The 26,126-nt window shown below is 41.4% G+C and overlaps 1 protein-coding gene across 2 annotated transcripts; it reads left to right on the forward strand.

The window, feature by feature from the left end:
- Positions 1-167: 167 nt before the first annotated feature.
- mosmoa (modulator of smoothened a) lies at positions 168-25,942 on the forward strand. Of its 2 annotated transcripts, XR_006823340.1 has the most exons (4): positions 168-1,142; positions 14,132-14,344; positions 20,930-22,056; positions 25,458-25,942. XR_006823340.1 is itself a non-coding variant. In XM_046041228.1 (3 exons), exons 1-3 carry the CDS (start codon positions 1,037-1,039, stop codon positions 21,112-21,114), a joined length of 504 nt encoding a protein of 167 aa, XP_045897184.1. In that variant the 5' UTR covers positions 168-1,036; the 3' UTR covers positions 21,115-24,006. The 2 variants fall into 2 exon arrangements, 1 of the variants encoding a protein (XP_045897184.1); XM_046041228.1 differs by lacking the exon at positions 25,458-25,942 and having other exon boundaries at positions 20,930-24,006.
- Positions 25,943-26,126: the final 184 nt, after the last annotated feature.

Raw genomic sequence — 26,126 nt, forward strand, 5'->3', positions numbered from 1 at the left:
AGGCTTTAAAGACGCAGCCCTGTAGCATCGACCCCGCTCACCGACCCTCTGCCACAAAACAGGGCGACTCAGGACAACACAAACCCCGGTTTTGCGTAGTATCGCGAGAAGTGAACACCCCCCCCCCCCCGATCTGTGTGTGTGCGCGTGTGCGACGCTGTGTGGGGGTGTTCGCCTGATGTCATTTGGCAGAAAGGGAGGCTGAGCTAACGGTGGGCACACGGGTGGGAAGCACAACAATAACGTTACCGTTTCACCGTCCACATTGGGACCTATAACGTCTCTTCTGGATTTAAATACGCAGCATTAAATACCCGGGTCCAGCCTCCTCACCGTGGTCCGGAGAAGAGGTGGTGAAGGGGGCTAACGAGCTGAAAGTACCAGATGCTATGCCAGCAGAGAAGGACAACGGGCTCCAATAAGCGAGAGAGGCTGATGGGTTCTCGTTTTCCCGACGGCTAACGTTTGAGCTTCGCCAGAAACACGGATACTGCGAAGTAAAGGACGGGCTTGCTGTGCTTTTTTCTCCACATCCATCTGTGTGACATTGTGTCTGAAATGCTAGCGCAGTCTCGGTCTCGGCCGTCGAGCAGCCTCTGGGCCGCAGTTCGGGACAACAAGCCCGAATCTGGGAAGTAGCTCGCTAGCTATCTGCTAGCCGCAGCTGTACCCGATGCTGCTGCTGCGGCTGCTGCTGCTGCTAAACGGATCCGAGAAACGACACAAGCGGTTCAGTGGCCCGGCGCTGAGTGAGCTATTGTTTTGCCGCACTGGACTCCTACGGGCATTTGAGATGTGATGCTTTTGTGCGTCGTATTTGAGCCTTTTGTAGCTGGAGGCTCTCGCTTACTTGACGCGAAGGAGCTAACGTTGCTGCAAAATGCAAAGCAGAACCACAACGGCAGGCTCCTGTTGAAGGGGGCGAGGTTAGACTGATAACAGCCCACCCTGTGTCTCTCAACACTCGGGGGGTAACATTTGGACAACGACCACCACGTCCCCCCCCCCGTCATTCCCCGCTTCATCAGCTGGAGATATGGATAAACTAACGATCATTTCAGGGTGCCTGTTTCTGGCAGCAGATATCTTTGCAATAGCCAGCATTGCAAACCCAGACTGGATCAACACTGGTGAATCAGCAGGTAAATGAAGCAGGCCACAGCTGCCATTCAAAACTACTACTGTGTTTTGTGTGATTTTTATCTGGATTTCGTGCCACTGTTCCTCGCATCGCAGGAGCATTTGCATCAGATAATCTCCACAACAAAGCTGTGTCCCATTGTGTGGAGGGTTTCGTCTGCGGCAACATCTTTTGTCCTCCACAGCTGTGTGTTCTGTGCATATTTATGTCGCTTCATATTGACTCCAAGACCAATTATTACAATTTCAGTTCTGATAAATCAGCATCATAGACCTTGGGGTGCCACTAATGAATATTTTTATAACTTTTGATCAATAGATGAATAGTGAAATGTCACAAAAGTGAAAGATGCCCATCATAACCTCATAGAGCCTAATGTGAAGGCTTAAAATAGTTTTTTTTTTTTTTTTTTCTGTCTGGTGAACAATGAAAACCCCAAATGATATTCAATTTGAAGTTACAAAAGAGACAAGCTAATTTTCAAATCGTGGATCTGAAACCAGAGAATGTTTGTAATTTTTTCTTGATCCTAGGTTAGTCGATTAATCTGCTGTTCGGAATTTTATTGAAAACAATTTATTGATAAGTGACTTATCAATTTAATCTATTTATCAAGCCTAAAATGCCAATCGCTGGCTCTGTGAGCTCCTTGAATATGAGTATTTGCTGCTTTTCTTTGTTTTGTGTCAATGTAAATTTAATATTTTTGAACTATTGGTGAAGTAAAACAAGCAATTTGAGGATTTGACTATGTGCTCTAGGGAGAGTCCATTAAGAGGGAAAAAAAATCAACAGATAAATCAATCATGAAAATAACCTGTCCACCGACTAATTGATTAAGTGACCAACCACAATGTGATCAGTCTAATCAGCAATCACTTGAGGAACCGAAGCAGGTGCTTATTCGGACAGAAGCTCATGCTGTTAAGTCCTCTGTTTTATTTGTGTCAGTCCTGCAAACACATTCAGTCTATTGACAGACAGACAGCTGCTCCTCTTTGTTCCCTCCGCAGGATGACAGCTTAGTAACTGGGTCAGGGAGGGTCCATCATCCACCAATACACATCCAGGCTGTATTAGCTCAACAGAATAAGCAAGCTGTTTTAGTAATAAAAGGATGCAAATGAAACAAGGGCAGCATCTATGATGCAATTCATTGATCGTATTGGAGAACAAGTACAGGATCTCGGGCTGTGTTGGAGACGTGGTGCTGGACGTTTTGTCTGAGTTCACATTTAAAGTTAGTGTACTACAGCCAAAAAATGCACGTTAATGTCCCGCTGAGATCCACGGTTCTGCACCTGCATGTATAGAAAGTTGAACCATTGCTATATTTAAACTGCAGTGTTTTGGTGTGTGTGGGTGTTTCATAGAGCATGTGTCATAAATTGATCAAGTTTCACCTCACTGTCACTGTTCTCACTCCCCCTCACAGCTTCCTCTACTGTCTTTGATGATTTTGATGTGATTTGTTTTGGAAGGCTTTTATGAGTGTTGGACAATTTCGTACATCTCCCTCACGCTTATATTCTCTCTCATTATTTTGACTGTGTCTATTTAATCTAATTTATCTAGTATTTGCAAGCAGATATAAGTGTGTTATTAATGTATTTGTCAACATCTGTAACTGAGGTGTAACAATATGAAATGAGTAGTTATTAACATTTAAATATGTATTCCCATCTGCTTACACCTACATTACAGTGTGTAATAAACCATTTATTAAATGTTAAATAGCAGGATTAAAGTTAAGTTTTTGCTTTGTCTGATGATGCGTTCATGCTGGGCAATATATATAATCTAATCGATATATTTAAATATAAATTAATGTGCGATACAGCAAAAGACCATGTTGTCATATTTGAGTTTTCAGTGTTTCTGCTGGCTGCTGCTGACACGTAGTTGTTACTTTAGTCAGCCATGAAATGTGTAGATAAGCTCAGGTTGCAGTATAATAGTTGGTGAAAGGCTGTGTGTTGTGTTTGCTAGAACAGAAAACTAATAAAAAGTCCCTGTTTATGTAATTTAAAGTTGCGTTACTAAGGCATCTTCTACTCTTCACAGCAGAGTTGGTCCAGGGGGTGAAAAGCAAACTAGTTAGCTTCTACGTGTAGGGCTGGGTAATATAGCCAAAAATGTCATTGCAATAAAAAATGTAATATAATTCAATAGCGATAAACACACAGGTGTGCCAAGCAGGGGTGGAAGAAGTATTCAGGTTCATTACTTAAAGCAAAAGAACTAATACCACACCACTTTGAAAATACTCCACTACAAGTAAAGGCTCTGCGTTCTGAACCTAACTACAGTAAAAGTATATATTATGTTTTTGGGTTAATATCACTGCTGCATTAATGTGTATGATGTATTTTACTGCAGTAGATGTTTGAGATTGAGCTAATTTTAACTACTTTATATAGCCTAATGTTGGCTAGTTCAGTCTACAGCAGTGCATCATATTCTACAAGCTCATCGTGTTTGCACTATTTGAGATGTACAGTATGTTATTTTAGATAAAATATGTATATTGTGGCATTGCCATATCGCCCAGCCCTGCTGTGCACAACATTTTCCCCCCTGTTTTCGGAGCTTTGGTGTTATTGTACAGTTTTGTATCTTTTTATATATAAATTATTGTGCAGTTAAATAACTTTATGTGAAGATCACTTCAGTTGTCCTATTCACTCACTAACACAGTGTGTGACTCGGACATGGGCAGGCAAAATAACAAACACATTTTAAAAAAGGGTAACAAATCTTTATTGCTTACTGGGCTTTATTGCTTTCGTGCCAAATCGCAGCATTTGCCAAACCCCCCTGCATGTTGCCTACCTATTTCAGTTTCCGCTTGTGACCTTGGCTGCTCTTTGTCGGTACATCTTGCCTGTTTTGTCTTGGCTTTTAAGGAGGTCTAGGCATATTAAATAATTTAACAGTTTCTCTTTGGAGCTATTTTACACCAGCTTTTCTTAATTTGAACACTGGAATGTCAAATTGCTGATTGTTAGGCCTTTATCACAGCTGACAAGCTGGTCGATGGAAATTTAACCTAATAAGAGCCGCTTTTCCTGCAGTGGTTAAGTTGTTACAGAGTAAAATTATTACTCCATTCCACAGACTGGTGTATTGTTTGAAGTTGTTATGAAGTAAGCGCCCCTGATGACTCCACACACATTGAATCATCTCCAATCAGCTGACCTCTTGTTCCCAGCTTTGTTGTTGTCTTATCAGAGGGCCTCAGTGCTTGACAACCTGCCCTTGTAGTAACTCAGCATGTCGTCTTTGTCCTCCAGAGCGTGGAGAAACAGACATGTTCCCCTGGGCAGTTAGCATCTATAGAAGCTGACTTTGCTCAGTGAGTGTGTGGCTTTTGCCTCCTCCTTCGGTCAAGTGATTTGATCAAAAAGCTTTTTGTGAAGTAATGTAGAGTAAAGCTGCGTTTCGACCAAATGAAATATACCCCGGAACCAGGGACCTTTTGGAGCAACTCACTGCGTTTCCACCAGAGGGACTGGGGTCTAAATGTAGTTCTGGGGTCTTCATTTTGTCCCCCAAAAAGTCCCTGCTCGGGGAGTTGTACTTTCCCAAAGTACCGGTACTTTGGGGGGGTGGGGCTTGCCTTGCAGTGAAATTCTGAATGGGGGAGTAGAGGCTACTGGCTTTAACTGGAGAATGTCTGGTGTTTTTCTATGGATGCTTCTCTCTTTTCCACCGTTGTTTGCAAACCAATAAATCACCAATAAGTCTCGCCGATGTCCGCCAGAGATGTAGCTTAATCGGCGTTAAATGTATTGCTCGGAAATAGCAGCCAGCTGCAGTAGTGTGCTAACATCGAACAACTGATGGGGTTATGCTAAATACTGGGTCCTGAATTGTTTTTTTTAAGTCAGTCAGGAAGCTTTTACACAGAAGTCGGTCTCCTCTTCTCCAAAACAAGTGGAACAGCTTATTACAGCATGTAATAAAACACGTTAAACATCATGTTCCTCTGACGCTCAGGTGACACAGATGTGAGTCTGGCCAGCTAGTCTGCAGCTCTTGTCGGCTGGAAATGTTTTAATAACCTTCCAAACTGTTGCGATTTTATTTTTGTGTTGCTTTCTCTCAAACTTTATCACGTGTCTCTTCATTATACTCCCATACAAAAAAGCTGTTTTTAATGGTCAATCCAACATGTTCATTTATAAATTTTGCTCATGGATAGTGGTTACAAATAATGATGCCTGTGCATTGCTTTGTACGGCGGATAGGCCTACAGCCTACGTCAGCTGGTTAATTTGTCTAATCTTCGCAGATCTTTAGACCACGGTGGAAACTGAAGGAACCGTTGGGTTCCTTGAAAAGAGATCTGGAGACTAAAAAGTCCCTGGTACTTTTGGTCGAAAAGCGGCTTAAGTAAACAAACTGCAAGGCCTATAATTGTTCTGAGAAAAGAGATGTAGCACTACTGTATCCCAAAACAAAGGACAGAATGCGTATCCATGACATAGTCCTCACTTCAGTGTGATATCCTCAGGCAGTAACAGCTGAAGCTGATTTCCTGTTCTGAGCTTCAAGACAAAGCCATTGTTGCTGCAGTGTCAGACGCAAACTGTGATTCTCGGCAGCTCCACACTCGACTGCCCTCCTACAGTTACTTGTCACCACAGATAATGGCCTAAATAACCTCTGACACACACACACACACACACACACACACACACACACACAAAATGCTAAATCACATGCAGGCTTTCATCACGCCGACGTATCCACAACCTGCGATGATGACAGATTTTCCCACATACCTTTTTGTAGAAAATCTGCAATATCAGTATGAACAGTTACCGTTCCAACTTGGCATTACCCTGCGATTAGTTTGCAAAATGTTTCATTGTATTCAGTGAGCTACTGACTGAAGCAATGCTGCTGTTGATGGAGATCACTAGTAGTCGAGACAAGAAGATGCCTGAGACATGGGATGACAAATGTATTTTTATCATCTTGGTTTTATAATCCTATTGTTTCTCATTATACGTAATAGCCACACCACCGCAGAAGATATTTATTACCACTCATAATAATAGACACATTTATTTCCCACTGAGAGTTAAGGCTGCATTAGCTCCTATATGCTGCTACAGGTGGTATCAAAAATGGTAACTATAAAAAAGCAATGTAATTGAAGACATTCTTCAAGATAGATTTTGCAAAGGATGCATTACAGTGTATCGGAAACAATAAACATGCAAAATGCATGAAAAAGGCAAAAGTAGCATTTGTCAACTGCAGTAAAATAGGCCTATCACTGGCGCTCAAGAAGTGATATGATCTAAAATGATGAAATAGCAGAATACTCTATTGTGTTATTTTTGGGATCCCTTTTCAAAGCACAAGGACACACTTTGTCACTGATACAAAGCAACTCCTCCAATATCCTCCAGTTGCAGAGCTGCAGAGCAAGCAGTTCATACTTGCACTTCAGTCCAAAGCGTGCCACCAACAGGCTCCAGTTCAGAACTGCAGGCGTAGATATGACAGTGTTTGAAAATGACTTTACATTGCAGCTGTAACAGTCACTGCCTGCAGGTGGCACCAAGTGTTAAAATTGCAGCAGCTGTCCCTTCCATTGCCTATAGGTGGAGGTAATTCAACTGCTGCCCATTTGAGCCACGTTAGTACTGTACTTTATTTTACCCCCCAAAAGAATTCCTGCTCGAGGGGTAGAACTTTCCCAAAGTACCAGAACTTTGGGGGGGTGGGGCTCGCGGTACTAAACATTGCTAATTGGTCGAATAGAGCCTAGGCTCTCAGTCATGTCACGGTCAGTCTCCGCAATAGCTCATAAAATCCATTTACTTGCTTAAGTCCACCAGGAAAAATCTACTCGTTTCATTTTTGGAACATGCAGATGTAGAAACGAAGCAAGGGAGAAATAATTCATCCATATTTTATTCTCTATGAAAGGGAGGCTAACTGTGGACACTGTGGAAAGTAAACAGGATTATTTCTAGTCATATCAGGACTTGAGAAATTTACAAACTTTACAAAGTCAGGTTCATTATGCTTAGTCAGTGAGCCAGAGAGGGTGAGAACTTGGTTTGCTGGTGTTTAACGTTCGTGTGACATTTCTTTCAGCTATGAGCAATGGTATTGGCAGAAATGTTATGTAGGACCAATGGGGTAAAGATAGCAAAAAGATAATTATTTACTCTTTGAGACCATCTTTTAAGATGTTCGGTGAGTAAAGATTGTTTTGGACGCCATGTTTTGTATGCAAGTTTGGACCATTCGCAGCAGTTGTGTTCCAGCGCTGTAAACGTCTCTAGCAGAAGCAGCAGCAGAAGCACCTATTGGCTGCTTTAGCTTGCCTACTTGCCGCCCACTGCAGTTCAGAAGCCTGTATTACTCATCCCTTCAGAGCATTCAAACCCCCCCCCCCCAATGCTCCACTAATGACAGCATCATCATGCTGAAGATGAGGAGACACGGACCTCATTTCTTCTCATTTGGGCCGAGACACGGTGAGAGGAGTGTTTTGATCATAGTGAGTACAGAGCTGACTGCAGGGTTGGAAATGGAGAATGGGCCCATTTTTTGTAATCTGGATGTTTCTAGCAGGCTTAAGGGATAGTCTCACTGTGTGTTTCCCGTTTACTTCAATTGAAGCATGTGCAACAAACAGATGAGTTCAAGCATTATTTCCTGTGCGATCTTAGGTTAAAGTTCACCTCTGTGTGACTTTGACCCTGCGGATGTGCACCGCCAACAGAAACACTGATGCACTGTGCTTAGAAATTGAGAAGTCCTTATTATTCTAGTGATGCAACGTCACTTTAAGTACAATATCAGACTGAAAACTGCAGCATCACTCCCACGGACTGTGACCTCAGCTCAACATTAATTTATTACCAACAGCCGAACAGTGACATCACAACCTCTTTCAGTGCTGAGTGGGGGGCAGGTTTGTTGAACTGATGACCTTAGCTTTTATACAGCTCCTTCAAGTTGCTCAAGGTGCTCCTCTCTCACCCCACCCATCAGCCCTGCCAGAAAATAAGCCACTGCTCGCTTGGTTGTACTTTTCATTGTCTTCCCTCAGTTAAAGAAATAATTTGACATTTTGGGAAACAAGCTTATTATCTTTCTGGCAGAGTGTTACAGAGGGCTGCACCTAAATCAATTAATCCAACGATTAAGTTAACGACTAATTTACAGATAAAGGTGTATTACTTGATGATATATGATTTTATCCAAAATAAGTACCAAAAACTTATCTCCCTAATATTTCAATATTTTATTTAATCATCATCCTGAAAAAGAGACAAATAAAGTTGATTACAATTACGATAATAATGGTAAATTTTAAAATGTATCTGATTTCCTAGTCGCTGCCGTGTCATGACATTAATAACAATAACAGGTCCTTGCTTGACTGTCTGAAAGTAACTAAATCTACAACAGTTAAATTTAATTTTTATACTAAGTTGGGTGTTCATACAGAGTTAACAAAACAGATATAGCACGTTAATTAGTAGGGCTGAACAATTAATTGAAATCTTATCGAAATCACAATTTGGCAATTTTCAAATCGTAGGAGTCGCCATATTTGTTAAAGGGGAACTGTGTGTCAATAACATTTTAAATTAAATATTGTCACACTGCAGAGATTTTGTGGTGGACACATCATATTCTACAGACTTAAGAAAACGTTGTTTTTTTGGTACAAGTCTCCACAAAAATCACACCATAATAATGTTAATGTTTATTAGTGAAAATAACAATAATAATGTAAGTATTATGATTTCCTCTAATATCACAAATCATACCGCAATTAAACATCGTTCAACCCTATTAATTGGCTGCTGATTGTAGCCTCATATTTACTGGACAGATATAAGAGTGGTATTGATCATTTCATCTAACTCTTCATCAGAAATAAACCCACCTCAAAATTTTTGTACTGTTCCTTTTTTAATTTGTTCTCATGCATAGCCAGTTTAGGCTTGTAGGCTTCAGCTGAAGTGGAGTCTCTCATGTTAGGGTACAAATATGCATCATGGACGCACTATTGTTGTTTGACTATGAGACCAGACTCAAACTAGAACGGTTTGTGTGTGCGCCTGCTTGCTGAGTTGTTTACCTGTAACCGTGTACCGTAGCGTGCCTGCCTGCTGTAAGAAGGAATTGCACATAGAGCTAGTGAAACGGCAGGAGGCCCAAGGATCCAGGGGAAATGGTCATAAAGCGATGCCATTAACCACAGCTTTTTAACCATTACCCAATGTTCTCCACCCATTTCAGTGTTATTGTATAAGTGTTCTACGCAGCGGGAATTGAATTTCCATAGCAATAAGGCAGGCATTAAGGTAAAAGTGAAGACGGAGAACATCCTTTTTAGTTGGTCCTTGTCTGTAATGAAACGTGTTCCCTAATGACAGTGTTACTTTATGTGCGTGGTCTAAGAGGTACAGTAGATGTAAAGCCCTCAGCTCTGCAGTTCCATGTACAGCTTTCCTCAACATCTACAGACTGAACCACTGTTTGTGTGTGTTGTTACTGTAGAAGCAATACTTTCACTGGGTGTTATAAAGGGGACAGGATTTCCTCTGGACCGCCTGCTGGATCCACCACACCCCTGCGGCAACAAGAACAGTGTTCTTACACAGCCTTTGCTTTTCTGTTTGGATTCTAGTGCTTTAGACTCAGTAGGTTTGCTAGCAGCATCATCTATTCATTGTGTAAATATACCATGGTTATAACAGACAAGTTATCAAATGTCTGCATTCGTTTGCCAGACAGAGCAAGTAACACGCTTGACCTTCTGAAATTCCAGCATGCATGCTTGCCTCATGCCCACTTCCGCCTACCTGCTGAGCCACTGTTGAACTTTTGTGATGTGGCCCACACAGGCGTGCCTTTTCAGTGAATGGGTTATTTTGTGGTCAGTGGAGTGAGTGTTTACCACTCGTTAATCTTTCCTTTTTTTCAGTGTATGCCTCAAACAACGAGGAAATTATTTGCTTGTATTATTTCGAGAAGACGTTCTGCCATTAAAGCCTCAATACAGCCTCGTATATTCTTAGCAGTTTTACATAGATGGGCCAAGTTTATTTAAAGGTTCCCTGTGGAGCTTTTGACCTCTAGGATGATGCGATACACAGCTCTCATTTTCAGAATATTCCACTGATCAACAGGTGGCAGTAATGAGCCAACATATATAGCAATGCACCAGCAAAGGCAGGTATAAAGAAGTTAGCAAGTAAACATGCATGTAAACAATGGATTTGAAAGACTTTTGCAAATGTATTTTAAGGAAGATAATGCATTCAACATTTGTTAGAACTTAAGTAAAGGATACACACAGTGAGTTTTGGTGAGTATAACCAAATGTGAACATAACTCTTGTTTGGCTACACCATTTTAAGTAAAATTTTGTTTTATGTACTATTTTCTGCACTAACGGAGCATCAGGACTGAAAACAGTGCGTGTTTAAAGAAAAGCAAGGAACTGCATTTGTTGGGGGTTGTTGTTATTTCAGGAACCCATTTGATAATTAAAGTCATTGGGGGGGGGGCGGGGGTGTCACAGTGAGAATTTTTTAAACCACTGCCGTGACCGATGCCAGGTAAACTGTACAATAACTATGTTCATGAAGCTTCCCGCTTGACCACAACCTACCGTAACTACCCCCGCCCTGCCGCTAATCATTCAAAACATAGTCTGACCAGCTGCTGTTAGCAGCAGAAAAGAAATTGCTCTGAGGCTGCTTGGGCAGCTCGTTTTACAAAAATACTGAGAGAGATGCGTCGGCAGGTGAAGCGGTGAGACGGAAGGCAGCAGGGAGAAAATAAGGAAGGTTTGTGTTTGGCTAGTTGGCTATTTAGCTATATAGTCCCCTCCAAAATTATTGGAACGGTAAGGAAGATTCTTCTTGTTTTTGTTGTTCACTGTAGACATTTGGGTTTAAGATCAAAAGATGAGTATGAGATGAAGAGTTCAGAATTTCAGCTTTTATTTCCTGGTATTCACATCTAGATGTGTTAAACAACTTAGGACATATCACTGTTTGTATTAGACCACGGCATTCTTAGGTGAGCAAAAGTAATGGAAGAAATAATGTTAAAGTAAATAACATTTAATATTTGGTGGCATAACCCTTGCTTGCAATAACTGCCTCAAGCCTGCGACCCATTTGTGATGCTATTCCAGGCTTTTACCGCAGCTTCTTTCAGTTCTTGTTTGTTTCGGGGTGTTTCTCCCTTCAGTCTCCTCTTAGGGAGGTGAAATACATGCTCTATTGGGTTATGGTCAGCTGATTGACTTGGCCAGGCTAAAACCTTCCACTTTTCCCCCCTGATGAAGTCCTTTGTTTTGTTGGCAGTGTGCTTTGGGTCATTGTCCTGCTGCATGATCAACTTCCTCCCGATTAGTTTCAATGCATTTCTCCATAAATTGGCACACACAATGTTTCTGTACACTTCTGAATTAATTCTGCTTCTGCTACCATCATCAATAAATATTAATGAGCCTGTTCCAGAAGCAGCCGTGCGCACCCAAGCCATGACATTACCTCCACCAGGCTTCACAGATGAGCTTGTATGCTTCGGATCATAAGCAGTTCCTTTCTTTCTCCACACTTTGGCCTTTCCATCTCTTTGGTAGAGATTAATCTTGGTCTCATGAGTCCATAAGATTGTGTTCCTGAACATTTGCGGCTCATCTCTGTATTTCTTTGCAAATTTCAGTCTGATTCTTCCTGCTGGTGAGTGGTTTGCATCTTGTGGTGTGGCCTCCATATTTCTGCTCTGAGTCTTCTTCCAACAGTGGATTGTGATACTTTCACCCCTGCACTGTGGAGGTCGTTGTTGATGTTACTTACTGATGTTTTGGGGGTTTTCTTCACAGCTCTCATGATATTTCTGACTTCAACTAACTCCTTGGCCGACCTGTTCGACGTCTGTTGCTCAGTATACCAGTAGTTTCTTTCTTTTTCAGGACATTCCAAATTGTTGTGCTTGCTACGCCCAATGATTGTCCAATGGCTCTGGTCGATTTGCCTTCTTTTCTCCCATAGACAGCTCTCTGGTCTTCATGCTGGTTTATCCTCTTTAACAGGAAATGCAGTCTTTATAGGTTTGAACCAAGGATGAAAACTCATGCAGAGCAATTTAATGTTTGGACAATCAACCTAAAAGGCAACACCTGGGCAACAAGTCACATGTTCTAATAGTTGTGCTCACTTGAAAAATGGGTGGGTTCAAACAAAGGTTTGTATGTCCTGAGTTGTTTAACACATCTAGATGGGAATACCAGGAAATGAGAGCTGAAATTCTGAACTCTTGTCTCATACTCATCTTTTGAGCTTACGGTTTGCAGGCAACACTAAACTTGTCACCAGGTCAACACAGTTTAGCTTGAAACTTTGAAGTTGCACAACAACAGCAAGGAACTCAAAACTTGCAGGGACCGATGCATCATCTTAAACACTAAGCCCCTCTCCGCTTCTTATCATTGATTGATACCTGTACCAAAAAAAGGGATGCGGCCAACTGAGAAAGTTGGGAGCACCAGTGCTACTAGCGGAAAAGTTAGTCTGGAGATCTGGGCATCAGTGAAATGAAGGAGGTGGCTGCAGTTGTTTTGTTTATTTTTTCTCACACAGTTCTGTTGTCTCTCTGAACAGCGTCAAAGCATGGGGTGTGGGACAGCTCATCTGCCATCCCAAAAAGACCGCTGCACATCATCCAAGTGTGCACTACTGACACCCCTATTCCCCGGCAACCTATCGTTTATAGCCTGAGACCCTGACACTGTTCTGCTTACTCAGGTAGAAATTCCCCTTGAGGACGTGCTCTAATTAAATGGCGTCCCTCCAGAGTGGCTGCAGCACTGGAGCATGTTCCCACTCTAGTACTGGCCTTCACGCTCAGGCTCCAGCTTGGCTCTCTCTTGTATCTCATGACTCCCGTTCAGAGACTACTAGAGATGGAGGAAGAAGAGTTTTCTAAGAGTTGGCATTTTGAAGTTATATCTAGCCTATATATTTTTTTTTGTGATGTTTAAATGTCTTCATGGTCTTTTGTGTGGACCCCAGGAAGAATAGTTGTTTCTGCAGGAAGAACTCATGTAGATCCTAAATAAAAATTACAAAAGAAATAAATAAATACAGAGATATTGAACATTAAAAGCTGCTTCAAATTTGTCTGATATTGTTGCAACTTCTTACAGTCTGTGTGCCATACCTGCGTGGGATAGATTCAGTAATTGGCAGGGTTGATTTAGTCCTCACCATCTTTCCTTGGCTGTGAATTAAGTGTAAGAAAAAATGTTGGCCACTCACTGGTATAATTGGGCCCACCAGTGTGGCGAGACCAGCTCCCCACCCTCCTTCATTGGTTCCTCTTTCACTTTGACATCAGATGAGCCACACTTTGGTCTTTCCCTCCTCGGATTTAGTCGTCGATTCAGGCACTAGTTTGTCACCGACCACCAACGAGACCCTTAATCTTTTTTGCTGTAGGGTTCATATTTTTTTCTACTGGCACTTCCACTTTTCTCTTTTTATTTTATTTTTTTAATTCAGCCTTTAGGCATACCGTCACCCTCAAAGTCAAAGAAGTAGTCAAAAATGTATCAAATTGGGATCACTCACTCAAACGTTGGCTTCTATGTAGCGAGTGTATAGTCTCCGCGGTATACTGTGTACACGGAGCTGCTTCACTTGTGTTTCAGTGGTCAAAATAAAAGATAATTCGGCAGTTTACCTTCTGTTAATAATGCTGCTATAGACTGTTATAGAGGCAGTTACGTTGTACTTGCATTGGTCTGATCTCTGCTTACCTCGTTTTGTGTGTGATTTACCTAATGATGATTAAGGTTGGGACCCCTGTTGTAGATCAGCTGGTAACCCCAGTATTCAGTGTTTCTGTGTGCGTGCTTGGTGAGTGATGAATTAAAACAGACCAGATAGTATGGACACCTCATCAACATTCATCCTCTCTCTGCAGGTGCCCTTACAGTCGGTCTAGTCCGGCAATGTCAGACCATCCACGGACGAGACCGGACCTGTATTCCACCACGGCTGCCCCCTGAGTGGGTCACCACACTTTTCTTCATCATCATGGGCATCATCTCCCTCACAGTCACCTGTGGACTGCTGGTGGCTTCACACTGGCGCAGAGAGGCCACCAAATACGCCCGCTGGATCGCCTTTACTGGCAGTAAGTGAACGAGACAATGACATTCACACTGAATGAAATAGTGTCGCTTTACCAAACTTGCCGTCGGTGCGTTTCCCCTGGGAGCGTTCTCACCTTCTTCTTTGTCTCTCTGCATCTGTCATGACATTACCTTTTGTAGAAAATCACCTCTAGCACATCAGTATTTTAATGAACATCATCTCTACATGGCAGGAAATAATAAAAATAGAAGAGCTTGAATCAGTGTGAAAAATTGGTTTTAGCCCAGTTACGCTGCTAATGTAGATAAGTGTGATGTGGAAAAACATCCGAGGCTATATACAGCACCTTTGTGTGTTTGTGTTTCTGACACGTGAAAACCTGCGTGTGTATGTGTGTGTGTTTGGTTACATCCGTGAATGTTGTTTTTAGTTGCTCGTCAACGACTCCTGCTCCCTGAAGCTGATTTATTGAGTAATGCAGCTCCTCTGGTACCCGAGTGGGTGGCGTATGTGCCACGGCGTTTCTCTAGTGTTTTCTCTCCCTCTCTGCCTTGAACATCGCCACTTTTTCAAACATGATTCTGTACAGATGCACTTCCAGCACTCGATAATAACTCAGCATCCATCTCGTGCAATGTGGCTGGGTTGGTTTCATAAGGCTGCGTGGGAGGCAGGAGTTTGATTGGTCGGCGAGTTAGGGGAATAGACGGCCTCAGGCACACTTGTGCAGATGGAGCAGCGGTGTAGCCTGTGAAGCCACAGTGCTCCATACTACTGTTTTGAAAGCTGGGTGCATTTTTCAGGACCCTGTGACCTTTTTGCTGTGCGGATTTTTGAGTAAACACCCAGTAATTGGCCACCAGGCCAAATGCAGAATCATAATTAGGTTTTGTAACTCTTCCTAATCACTTGCAAATACCCGATGAATCACCACTTTACAGAATCCCGAAGCCCCCCCACAAACTGTCTGTCCGGTAAGCGCAAAGCTGTGCCACAAGCTAAATTAGAAGCCGTTGAGTCATTGTTTAACGAGCACATTTAAAGGGAAATAAGGTGATTGCCATGGCAACAGTGAGCAATTGTCACCCTTGTCCCCCTGCAATGCTTCTGTCGGGCATATTAGATGAGATGTATATCATTAGTACAGATTTTTTTATTTTTAAATGGGTTTAAAGCATAATGATCGTAATTAAAGCATAAGCAGGTTTGTTGAAAGAGGAAGAGAAGAGATGGTAAATCATCACTTCATCCTGTTTTAGGACCCCCAGTAGCCTGTTTTGAAGTGTAGGAGAGGGACGAAGAGGCAAAAATGGGAGCACACCATTTTTCTTTTTCTTGTCCGTCTGATGTTGCTTAACTTTAGCTGTGATGACGAACACCCCTCTGCTGTCGGTCGAGTGGGAGAAAGGGCGAGAGGTTAAGTGAGGAAACTGGCGGGGGATTAAGAAGAGTTGAGTAAAGAAGTTGAGCTGAGTGAATAATCATGTTTTTACAGGTCAATAGCAGAGAGTGTAAGTAAGTGAGAGATGGGTGCCAATGTAAAGACGCACATGGAAAGGGAGATTAAAGTGAAGTTGGTTGTAAGGAGACTGGGAGTGGTTCATTCGGGGCAAACAGGTGATGAAGGTTGAGAGAAGGTGGGCAGTTTTTAGTCTAACTGGCTCCAGGCCACCGGCACCTGAATGGACCGCTTTGTATAAACCAGCACAGAACCGCCACTGTGTCGCTATATGCACACACCAGCAGTGTTCCCCCAAGGTGTGACAGTCATCTGTGGGGGTGGAGTTGGAGTTGGGTCATAATAAATATAAAAACAATACATTAACAGTAGCTGCAGGAAATGTGGTAATTAAAGATGAAATTACAAAATAAATGATAATGTATGGTTGGTCAGAAACCAACAACAGAAACCTTATTTTAAAGAGTAAATTGACACTAAATCGTTTTTACGTTTTTGCATGAAAAAGGACTCAAACAATTAACTGTCAAAATATTTACAGATTATATAACATTTTGCAAATATTTTTCAAGTATAAATGTAATTACCGTACTACACTGTAATAGAAGCATGTTATTTATGATCCAAGATGCTGTCGGTTGACCAGCAGCAGGTGAGCAAGGCACCGTCTGTCATCAGTTTATGCACTTAAGAGAAGCAGTGGACCGTGAGGTGCACTTAAATTAACTCACTGGTTAAGCTTGCAGGAACAATGCTGAGCCGCGGTTTTCTGGCTCCACTTTAGCATACCTTTCACAGCATCCTTTTGCAATCATGCAACCCTCCCTCACAATGAGCAGGCAAAACAACAGACATAAATATTTGCTCCTTGTGATGCCAGCGACACCAAATATTGTTCATTTATGCTCGCTGACAGGCTGGAGATGTTTGGCCTGTGAGAGACTGCACTACTTGCATCTGATTATTACTATTATTATTTTTGCTGTTCAAGGACTGTTTCTGAACATACGGACATCAGGATCTTAAACAGTGTATAAATGCTTACATGTCAGACAAAGAAGGGATTTATTTATTTATTTTTTTTAAGAAAGTACGGAGGGCAATGCAGCAATCTGACAAAAAAATCTAACGGCACCATGATACTACAAAACCAGTTTATTAGTTAATGAAATTGCTGCATGAATGTCACACTTGGTTAATCTTATTCAGATGAAATATAGGAGTGGGCGATTGACGAGATATATTGTGAGATATATCGTTCATACCGTGGCTGCCATCACATGAATATCTCTGGTTTTATTAGGATTTATATAAAATTATATTACGCACTTTGATTTGTCAGGTATTTAAATTGCTAGATTAACCAAAACGAATATTCCTGTCTGTTTATTGGATCACTTAATCAGTGAGAGAGGATTTTGTTCACGTCGCCCACGCCCGATCTAATATTAATCACTGGTGTGAATTTTAGATATTGATTTTCAGACAGCTATTCAATGTCTTTTAATCCCAATATCCAGATTACTGTACTACTACAGACTCATCCAGCTGCGTGACACCGTTCTGGTTAACAAAACTGTCAAAGGCAACATCAGTGAGATTTTCAAGCCCAAGTAAAATCGTCCCTCAGGTACAGAACAACTTTGCTAATTGGCAGGATGGAGTGAAGCTGTGAAAGCTAAAAATGGCTTCATGTTCTGTCACCAAGTAGATCACACACCGCTGAGGAAACCAAAATAATTCAACACAGCCTCAGTTATCTTTAAAGAGCTGTCATACCTTGTGTTGGAGTACTACTACTTCTGCTAAAAACTAAGGTAGTTTAAAGTAACTGTGGCACACGCTAGTAACATAACCTATCACATTTTCCTCACAATGCTGCCAAAGACATCTGACTGTGGTCTTTGAATGTAAGAGTTATTTTTAAGTCCATGAAGCTATTTCACAAGCTCCGCACAGCCATTGATCTGCGATTCACAAAGTCACACAGTTTGCTTTGGTGATCAGCGTCATTGTGTGTTACATAAGTGGACTCAGAGCTTGACCAAAAATCTCCAGTGATAACATCTTCAAAGGAAACGGAAGAAAAGGGAGCCATGCTAATTAGTGACAACTTTGTTATCCATTCACGGTCGCCTCCTTTCTGGAGAGTACGATAAGACCTCGTAATAACTTTGCCCCTGACCTCTGCTTTGTGATGCAGCTGTTAACAAATCTGACACATGCTGCGCAGAAGTTCATACCATGCTCACTGTTTTACAGGGGTACTTTCCCTCTGTGAAGTTTTTGTCATACACATGCGTAAAATAAAATAAAAAAACGGGGGTGAGGAGTTGAAAGAAGTGAGCTTACCAGACTTCTGTAGCCCACTCCTCATCTCTGCTTGAGGCAAGCAGCTTGAGTCCACTAGCATAACACACCTGACTCTGCGACCAAACGATAAGAGGTAGCGTTGCATTGTGGGTAATGTAGGTGCAAGGTTTTGACAAGGACAAGCAATGTGTGGGGGTGAAAAAGACGATATATCTGGGTTCTGCTGCATCAGTTTTGATAATCCATCTGATAACTGTCCGTCGTGAAATGTTATAAGATTATAACATAGTTATCAACAGGAGATCATATAGAATAGTCTACATGTATGTGATTTGAGAGACTTCAGAGATACAGTAGTTTTAGGGAATTGTTTTTCCCACTTTATCAGAGTCAGAAACTTGTGAATACCTTAGGACCTTTTTTATGTATTTGGTTTAGAAGTTATGTCAAACAGCTGTCTTGGCTCAATTGATGAGTGTCTATGGGATCAAACCTAATCTGAGCAAATGACCATATATGAAAATCTGCCTCGGAAAGACATCATACCAAGCCGTTATTAGAAAAACATTTTCAAACAGAGCATTCAGAACTGGGGGATATCTGAGGTTTTGGCTCAGTGATTTCTTTTAAATACTTTTACCTCATCATTTGAGGATTTGGCCATGTTTAACATGAACATCTGACATTGTAACATTTTTGAAATGCCAGAAAATGTGAAAAAGCATAATAGGTCCCCTTTAAGAATGCTCAATACAACTCTATAGGGAAAGCCTGTAATGCCAAAGATGGCAATTGTCCCGCCCCTCCTGCTAAAAAGCCAATCGTGTGGTTCCACTGACGGAAGGGTCTACTACGCCTGTGTCACTACTACTGCAAATTCGTAGTAGAAGTCAAACCGGTAGGGAAAAAAGCTTTTTTTAAACCTTTTTTAAAAGGGGAAATGTCATCAAACTTTTTCAGCGATTTTACTGCTGATTCTATACATGCAACTAATGCTGCGTTCAAGCAGTGTCAGAAATACTGTACATTTGTGTTGAGTTCAAGGATGATACTTGATAATTATACAGTTTTACCCAGAAATAATTGCCTAAAGCCACAGAAAAGCCTGACTTCAAATTAACTTCAAAGTTGAAATGAACAAATCTACCTGAAGGATTTTTTTTTTTTGATTTTCTAAAACATTGTGAGTATGGAGGAATGCTGCGTTCAAGTACTCTGAGATTTTGTAATTTAAACTTGGAAACATGCAAACAACTTAACAGACTGACAAACGTAGCAAGTAAACACGGAAATTATTTGAATTGTAGAGAAAGGTGTGGAAGACAGAAGGGAAGCAGTTATTTATAAATTAGGCCTGGGGTCGCATATTAATAATCAACATGATTGTATCTGAAAGAGTACAAGGACTGAATCAAGGCACTTGTGAGTGAAACACAACAATGTTTGATGCCTCCACTGTTTTTCTGCTCCTGTATAAAATGTATTTCTTGGTTTTTAGAGCTGTTGACTCTGATCTGCTGTGTGCATGTCTGGCCTTGACTGATGGATGATGAGATGATGGATTTACAGGTTCATACCAGCGAACACTGCATACTTGTTGTTTCTGAAATTGTTCAACTAAGCCTTTGTGTTTATTTTGTTTTTTAAGGCATTATTTGTTAGTTGACAGTAGATATGCACAGGAAACTTAAACATTCCAACTAGGGTTTCCATCGGACTATGTCTACAATGAAACACTGGGATGGACGATGTCATCGGGTGCGCGGGGGTCTTCTGTGCAGTCGTCTTATGTGCATGTGTTCTCGCACAGACTTCACTCGGTAAAAAGAATTGGTAGACTATTAACTTACGTCATGGTGGATATTTTATGCACGGACCAGAGAAAAGAAGCAGTGAACACACACAGGGTGCAGATGTGGGTTTAAGTTGTTTGATAGGCTACGTCATTAATAAGCCGACATGCGGCTCACCTGCTGCCGTGATAACTGATCGCTAGTGGAAATATACAGAAAAAAACGATTTCTCAGTCTTTTAGGAAACTTTATAAAACATACTGCTGATGGAGAAAATGGAGCAGACGGGGGGAGAGAGACTGAGAAAGGCAGGGCAAGCCGGGGTGTTTACCTGTGGTGTAGGTGTGTGAGTGTGTCTGTGTGGGGAGAAGAGACATCGTCTATGATCCCAACCGTAATTTTCAAGATTATTAATAGGATTTTTGTTCAGTTACATCTGCCGGTGCTGCAAAAATGAGTGTATTCACAATGATTTGTGCTACTGCTTCTGCATTGTTGTAAAGTGAGCAATGAGTCTGTCATTTCTGCACTCTGCGAGAAAATAATTATATACTGCCAAATTTTGGTTTTGGCTGAGCCACTCAGATTTTTTGCTTGGACTCCTGTTGCTGTCCATTTGTCAGAATAATGTATAATCAATGACATTTAACCAATTTTTAAATGAAATGTTGAAACATTTAAAGTTACATAAATGCCACATTACAGAACACTTTGTGTCATAGTGCATTGGACTGATTTTCTCATATTCCAAAAAAAAATCACGCTGCATACCATGAGTCTGCTTTGTCTAATTGCTCCTTTAAAGCATTTGAAAGGCGCCATTGAATGCCACTAATGAACTTGTTAAAATTGAATTCAATTTGAGCAGTTGAGTGAATTCCTTCCTAATTTTCTGCATCTTTGTTGGAGAAGAAAGGCTTTAAAAAGTGTAGCCTGAGGTCAGACTTTTTCTGCATTAGTTCTCCCATCTTTTATTCCTTCCTTAAAACTCATGAAAACCTGGAATTCATCAGAATCTCAACTGTAAACTAACATTTTCTCTTTCGCTCCTTCCTTCCAGTGATCCTGTTCTGCATGGCGGCGCTCATCTTCCCCATAGGCTTCTATATCAACGAGGTGGGAGGCCAGCCGTACAAGCTGCCCAACAACACAGTGGTCGGCTCCTCTTACGTGCTGTTTGTCCTCTCCATCTTCTTCACCATAGTGGGACTTCTGTTTGCAGGCAAAGTTTGCCTCCCTGGCTGAGGACTCGCCGTTGCCCGCCTCTGGACTGACCCCAGGAGGCTCTGAAAATGTTATGGGATTTACAAAAACACACAATGACTGAAAATCAAAGACAACAAACTCTGTCCAGAAGCCTGAAACAGGGCGGTCTCTGGTCAAGGGACCGCAGCACCTCGGAGTACCTAAGAACTAAACAAATGGAAACGAACAAAACACTAAAGAGGGGGTGGGGGGAGAGTGTGAGAGAGGGCAGCTGAGGCCGTCGCAGCACCCTGCCACTGTTGATTTAAAATATGACCGTCTCTTTCTTGTTGTTCTGTTGGAAAAGGGTGCTTAATGTGCTGCTGTCATGGCAACTGCGGCCACAATGCTGGCGCACATTTCTTGAGGACCAGCCGCTCCTCGACTTGACCCCCGCCCGCCGCCATCAGCACACATCTGTGCCATCATGACCGCTCCTGTTACTATTTTTGGCTTCTCTTTGCTATTTCAGTTGTGTGTTTTTTTTTTTTTTTTTTGTTTTGTTTTTTTCTGTTGTTGTACAATTTGTGTTCTTTTTATTTTATTTTTTCTTCCACCTTCGCTCCCCCGTCGCCTTTCCACTGAAGTAGCTTGAGTGTAATTGAGGTTTACTGAATGAATCTCTGAGGGGAACTGTTTTTTTTGTTTGTTTGTTTTGTTTTTTTTGTTTGTTTTTTTTTAAATTCTGCCAGCTTGGCTTTCGAGCAGGGTTTATTCTCGCCTGTCACTTCACAAGGCCCCAGGTGTGTGAGCTGGGGAAAGCAGTTGTGAGACCAGCTGTCTGGGCCAGCTCACGGCCAGCTGTGGGCGAGAGGAAGGCACAGGTGTGACGCCTCTTTGTCTCCAATCAGCTGCAGCTCTGGAGCAGGTAGCAAACCAGGGGTGACCTCCCTGGGCAGCAGACCAGGAGGTCTAGTACCATCAAGGAGAATGCCACTCAATGTAAGACCTTGCATTATGTTATTTATATGGACAGCAACAGAGTATTAGTGAGTATAGACAACTTTTTTTGCCAAGCGAAAGCCATGACACTGATACACATCCTTTGCCAATAACTAGAGGACTGTGAATTTAGAGAATAATCATCTGAACATTAGCACACTTCTGTGTATTTGTAGTAGTCTTCTTAATTCTGTTAAGTACTGCCACAAGTTGAGTGAAAGTATTTTTCAAAAGCATACGTCACTGTGGTGTTTCATTTTTGAGAGGTCGAGATGAACACGTATATCGCTAATTATAGCGGACAGTATTGACTTTTATAGATAGAAGCTGAAGTTATCTAAGTTGGGAAAATAACATGTGAATGCTGAAAATTGGTGGGATTCTCCTTTAATGTTGGACTGGAAAGAAGCAGGAGTGGTTTTTTTTGTCTTGTTTTGTACAACAGTGAAGGCACTGGGACTGCAGGTCAGGTCCATGCATGGGGCTGTGCCTCAGTGTGCTGCCACTGAGGCCCGTGAATGCAACACACACACACACACACACGCACGCGCGCGCGCGCATGTGCAGCCACTACCAAACTGTCTGTACCTTGCAAATACTCACATTAGGGCTGCAGCTAACAATTCTTTTCATTGTCTATTATTGTCCTGATTAGAGTAATGAATTACAAAAATAATTATCCCCAGAGAATGTGCTAATAACAGATCAATGTGAGCTTCAGTACAAGTACCGCAAAATTAAGACTCTTATCTGGCAAACCATGCTTTATTTAGCTCACCTGAAGTTTTCGGCGATCTTGCCTCCTTCAAGGTGATGCCTAAGGTGATTTCTGTTTTGGGCCATAATCATGCTCTTTGGGATCTACAGCTCCCATAATTTGGGGGCTTTGGGAAATGTTAACCGAAAACAATTCTTTTTATTTTATCTTTTTTTTTGCCTATATTGTTTCACATTTTTACAAATCGGCACCATTAAAAGTATGCCGAGTTAGATATTAGTTGCTCTCGTTTACAATGTACCCATTTATGTACAGACAACTAACACTGGATTACTTTGATACTGAAGAAAACTTAAAAACATGATGATTTTAAGGCAAGTTCTGGAGTTGAGAAGGGTGTCTTTTTTTCCCCTATAATTTCTAAGTAGATTGATGGACATCTGTGATGACTATTATTCAACATTTAGTATACTCAAAAATCTTTGACATTTGGAGCAGGTTTATCCATCAATTTTAAAGTCCATTTACAGTTGACATTAACACGGCTGTCCCTCAACTAATTTTCGATTGTCACAAGACCAGTTCATAACCCACACATTTACAATTTCATGTGTCATGTAAGAGACGAAGCAAAACAGCCAATCAGAGCTAAAGAAATGAAGAGATCAAAATAGTTGCAGGTTAATTTTGTATCGATCAACTACCCGTTTTAACACTTACACATATTCACATATAGACATGGGTCATAAAAATTTGGGGAGCATACAACCTACTGATACTCTGATCTCTCCTGAAAAAAGTGTGTGTGTGGAATCAATCACGGAGCTCAGTCACTAAGTCTTATTTTGTTTGTATTTCTGTTTCCTGCTCAGCTTTTCTTACTCTCGGTCTGATGATGTATACTGCTAACTATACACTCTGCAGTGCCCTGTCTTTGGTTGGTTCAGTATTGTTCCATGACCTGTTTTTGTTTAATAATGTACAGACACAGAAGGCAGGATTTCTGTATTAGGAAGCACTGTGCATTCAACAGTATAGGTAACAGAAATAGAAGCATCACAAATTGTATAAAAAAAGAGAAACTTCTTACCTCATTGTTTTTGTTTCTGCTATTATTTTCTAATGGTGGCAATGTGTGCCCTCTAATTTGTCTCTTGCCTTGATCGGATGTCTTCACATAAAGCCTATGATCATAGGAAATTATTTATCACTGAATAAAAAGAGAAAACATGGGTGTGTGCGTGACTCTGACACAGTCTGTATGATTTATTGTGCTTATTTAAGGGCACCTGAAGTCTAATCTGCAGCTGAGCTGATGACAGAAGAGAACAGATAACTGAATGAGAGAAATTCTCCCTAACCTCTTAGTTTTTAAGTCGACACACTCCGGTGCTTCAGTATTGATAAGTTATTGATACAGAATTTCCCTTTTTTTAATGATGCGTGTAACTTTATCCACTCTCCTATCAGCGACCTTGAAATCATTTTTTTTAGGATAGTATTTTTTGGGCTAAGTGGATTAATTCATTCAGTCATGTAATGTTGAGGCTTTTAAATTTCTTAGTAAACATTTTCCTTCAGAGTAATACCTTCAGCTTGGTTTTAAAGACAACTGAGATTCACACTCCCACCCTGGATAAGACAAGTTAAGTGTTTTTTATTTTTACTTTGCAAGCTGAACTTTTCCGGCGACGTGCATTATTTGCAGCCTTTATGTTAACTTCACTAGAGTGCCAAAATAATCTGTTATTTGTTATTTGTCATTTATTATAACATTGTTTGTGGCAGCTTCTTGCATAGCTTTTGATTGCACCTTAACCATCAGGAATGAAAGGTGTCCTTATCTTTAGACACATTTTTGACTGGCTTTTAAAGTAATAGCTTGACATTTTGGGGAGGGCACTTGCTTTCTTGCCTTGTGTTGATGCTAAATATGAAGCTACCGCCAGTAACTTAGCTTAGCATAAAAACTGTAAGTAGGGGAAAACAACTAGAATGGCTCTGTCCAAAGGTAACACAATCTGCCTATCAGCACCTCTAAAGCGCACTTATTAACTTAGAACATATTTTATTAACACATATATCTCATTTGTGTACTCTGTACTAAAAGTATAAAAACAACACATTGTAGTTTTATGGACATACCTGGCCTTCTCATGACAAAAAGACAAGGTGGATTGTGTTACCTTTGGACCCAGCCAGGCTAGCTGTTTCCCCATTTCCTGTCTTTATGCTAAGCTAGGCTAAGCTAACCCACTGCTGGCTGCAGCTTCATATTTAGCATACAGACATAAGAGTTGTGTCAGTCTTCTCATCTAGCTCTCAGTTCAGCAAGGTAGCAAATAAAATGTTTCCCAAAATGTTGAACCTTCTTTTAAGGCTCATGAAACCTGCCCGACGCTTTCAGCTGAAAAGAAACATGAAAATCTTTTAAAGTTGGAGTTCGTAGTTGTTTTTCTGCAGCATTGGCACTTCAGTTTGTAGGGTTATCTTAACGCCCTTCATGCCTTCATAAAGAAATCACTACAACAGTTAAGACTCAGGATTTCTCAAGAAAACACACTTGACACAAATAGCCACAGAGATCTGAGGGCTGTGTTCACCATAAATGGGTGTTGATATTCATGTTTGTCTCTCATTCGCTTGGAGGTTTCATTGTCATTTTCTCACTGTCTGCATGCAGCTGAGGATGAGACGGCACTGCTGCTCTGAGGACTTCGCCTCCATTAGCTACTCGGTGACCTGCGGCAAGGAGCTAAGCATGAGTGGTGTTTCCATGTGGGATTTCAGAGGGTCACCGTGTTTCAGATCAGTTCAACATGCTCTCTGAAGACGGCTGCAGAGCTAAAGGAAAGATGCATTGCCGAGTATTGGAACTGTCATGTAAAGGCTCTTCACAAATGTGACAGCCTTTATAGTTTGACTTGCATTGTGTTATTCTGTCGCAATCTCTGTAATGCGTTTAGTTCCTTAAATGGCTGATCGAGCCAATAGCTGATCCTGGTTTCATGGTAATGCTAAAGATTTCAACTTTATCATGGTTTATTCTATTGGTAATTACCAACCCAGGAGTCGGGGCAACCACAATGGGCATTAAGATGAACCTGAAGAGGTGGTATTATGCTTTTTGGCTTTTTCCCTTTCCTTTATTGTGTTATATATCTTTCTTGTGCATGTAATAGGTTTGCAAAGTGAAAAAGCCCAAAGTCCACCCCAAAGGGAGTTCCCATCTCCCACAGAAAACACTGCTCTGAACTGCCTGAAAACGGCTCAATTGTAGTCCAGCCTTTACTCCCGTGACCTATCTGTGTCACTATTAGTAACACGCATCATAATGCTCGCCTAGCAGCTC

The sequence above is a fragment of the Micropterus dolomieu genome, linkage group LG02 (assembly GCF_021292245.1).
Source record: "Micropterus dolomieu isolate WLL.071019.BEF.003 ecotype Adirondacks linkage group LG02, ASM2129224v1, whole genome shotgun sequence".
Lineage (NCBI taxonomy): Eukaryota > Metazoa > Chordata > Actinopteri > Centrarchiformes > Centrarchidae > Micropterus > Micropterus dolomieu.

Bases quoted from the DNA above. Each gene is read 5' to 3' on its own strand.
- mosmoa (XM_046041228.1), top strand. From the start codon at position 1,037: ATGGATAAACTAACGATCATTTCAGGGTGCCTGTTTCTGGCAGCAGAT. The intron at 1,143-14,131 runs GTAAATGAAGCA...CTCTCTCTGCAG, and splicing joins CAACACTGGTGAATCAGCAG to GTGCCCTTACAGTCGGTCTA. The intron at 14,345-20,929 runs GTAAGTGAACGA...CCTTCCTTCCAG, and splicing joins CTGGATCGCCTTTACTGGCA to TGATCCTGTTCTGCATGGCG.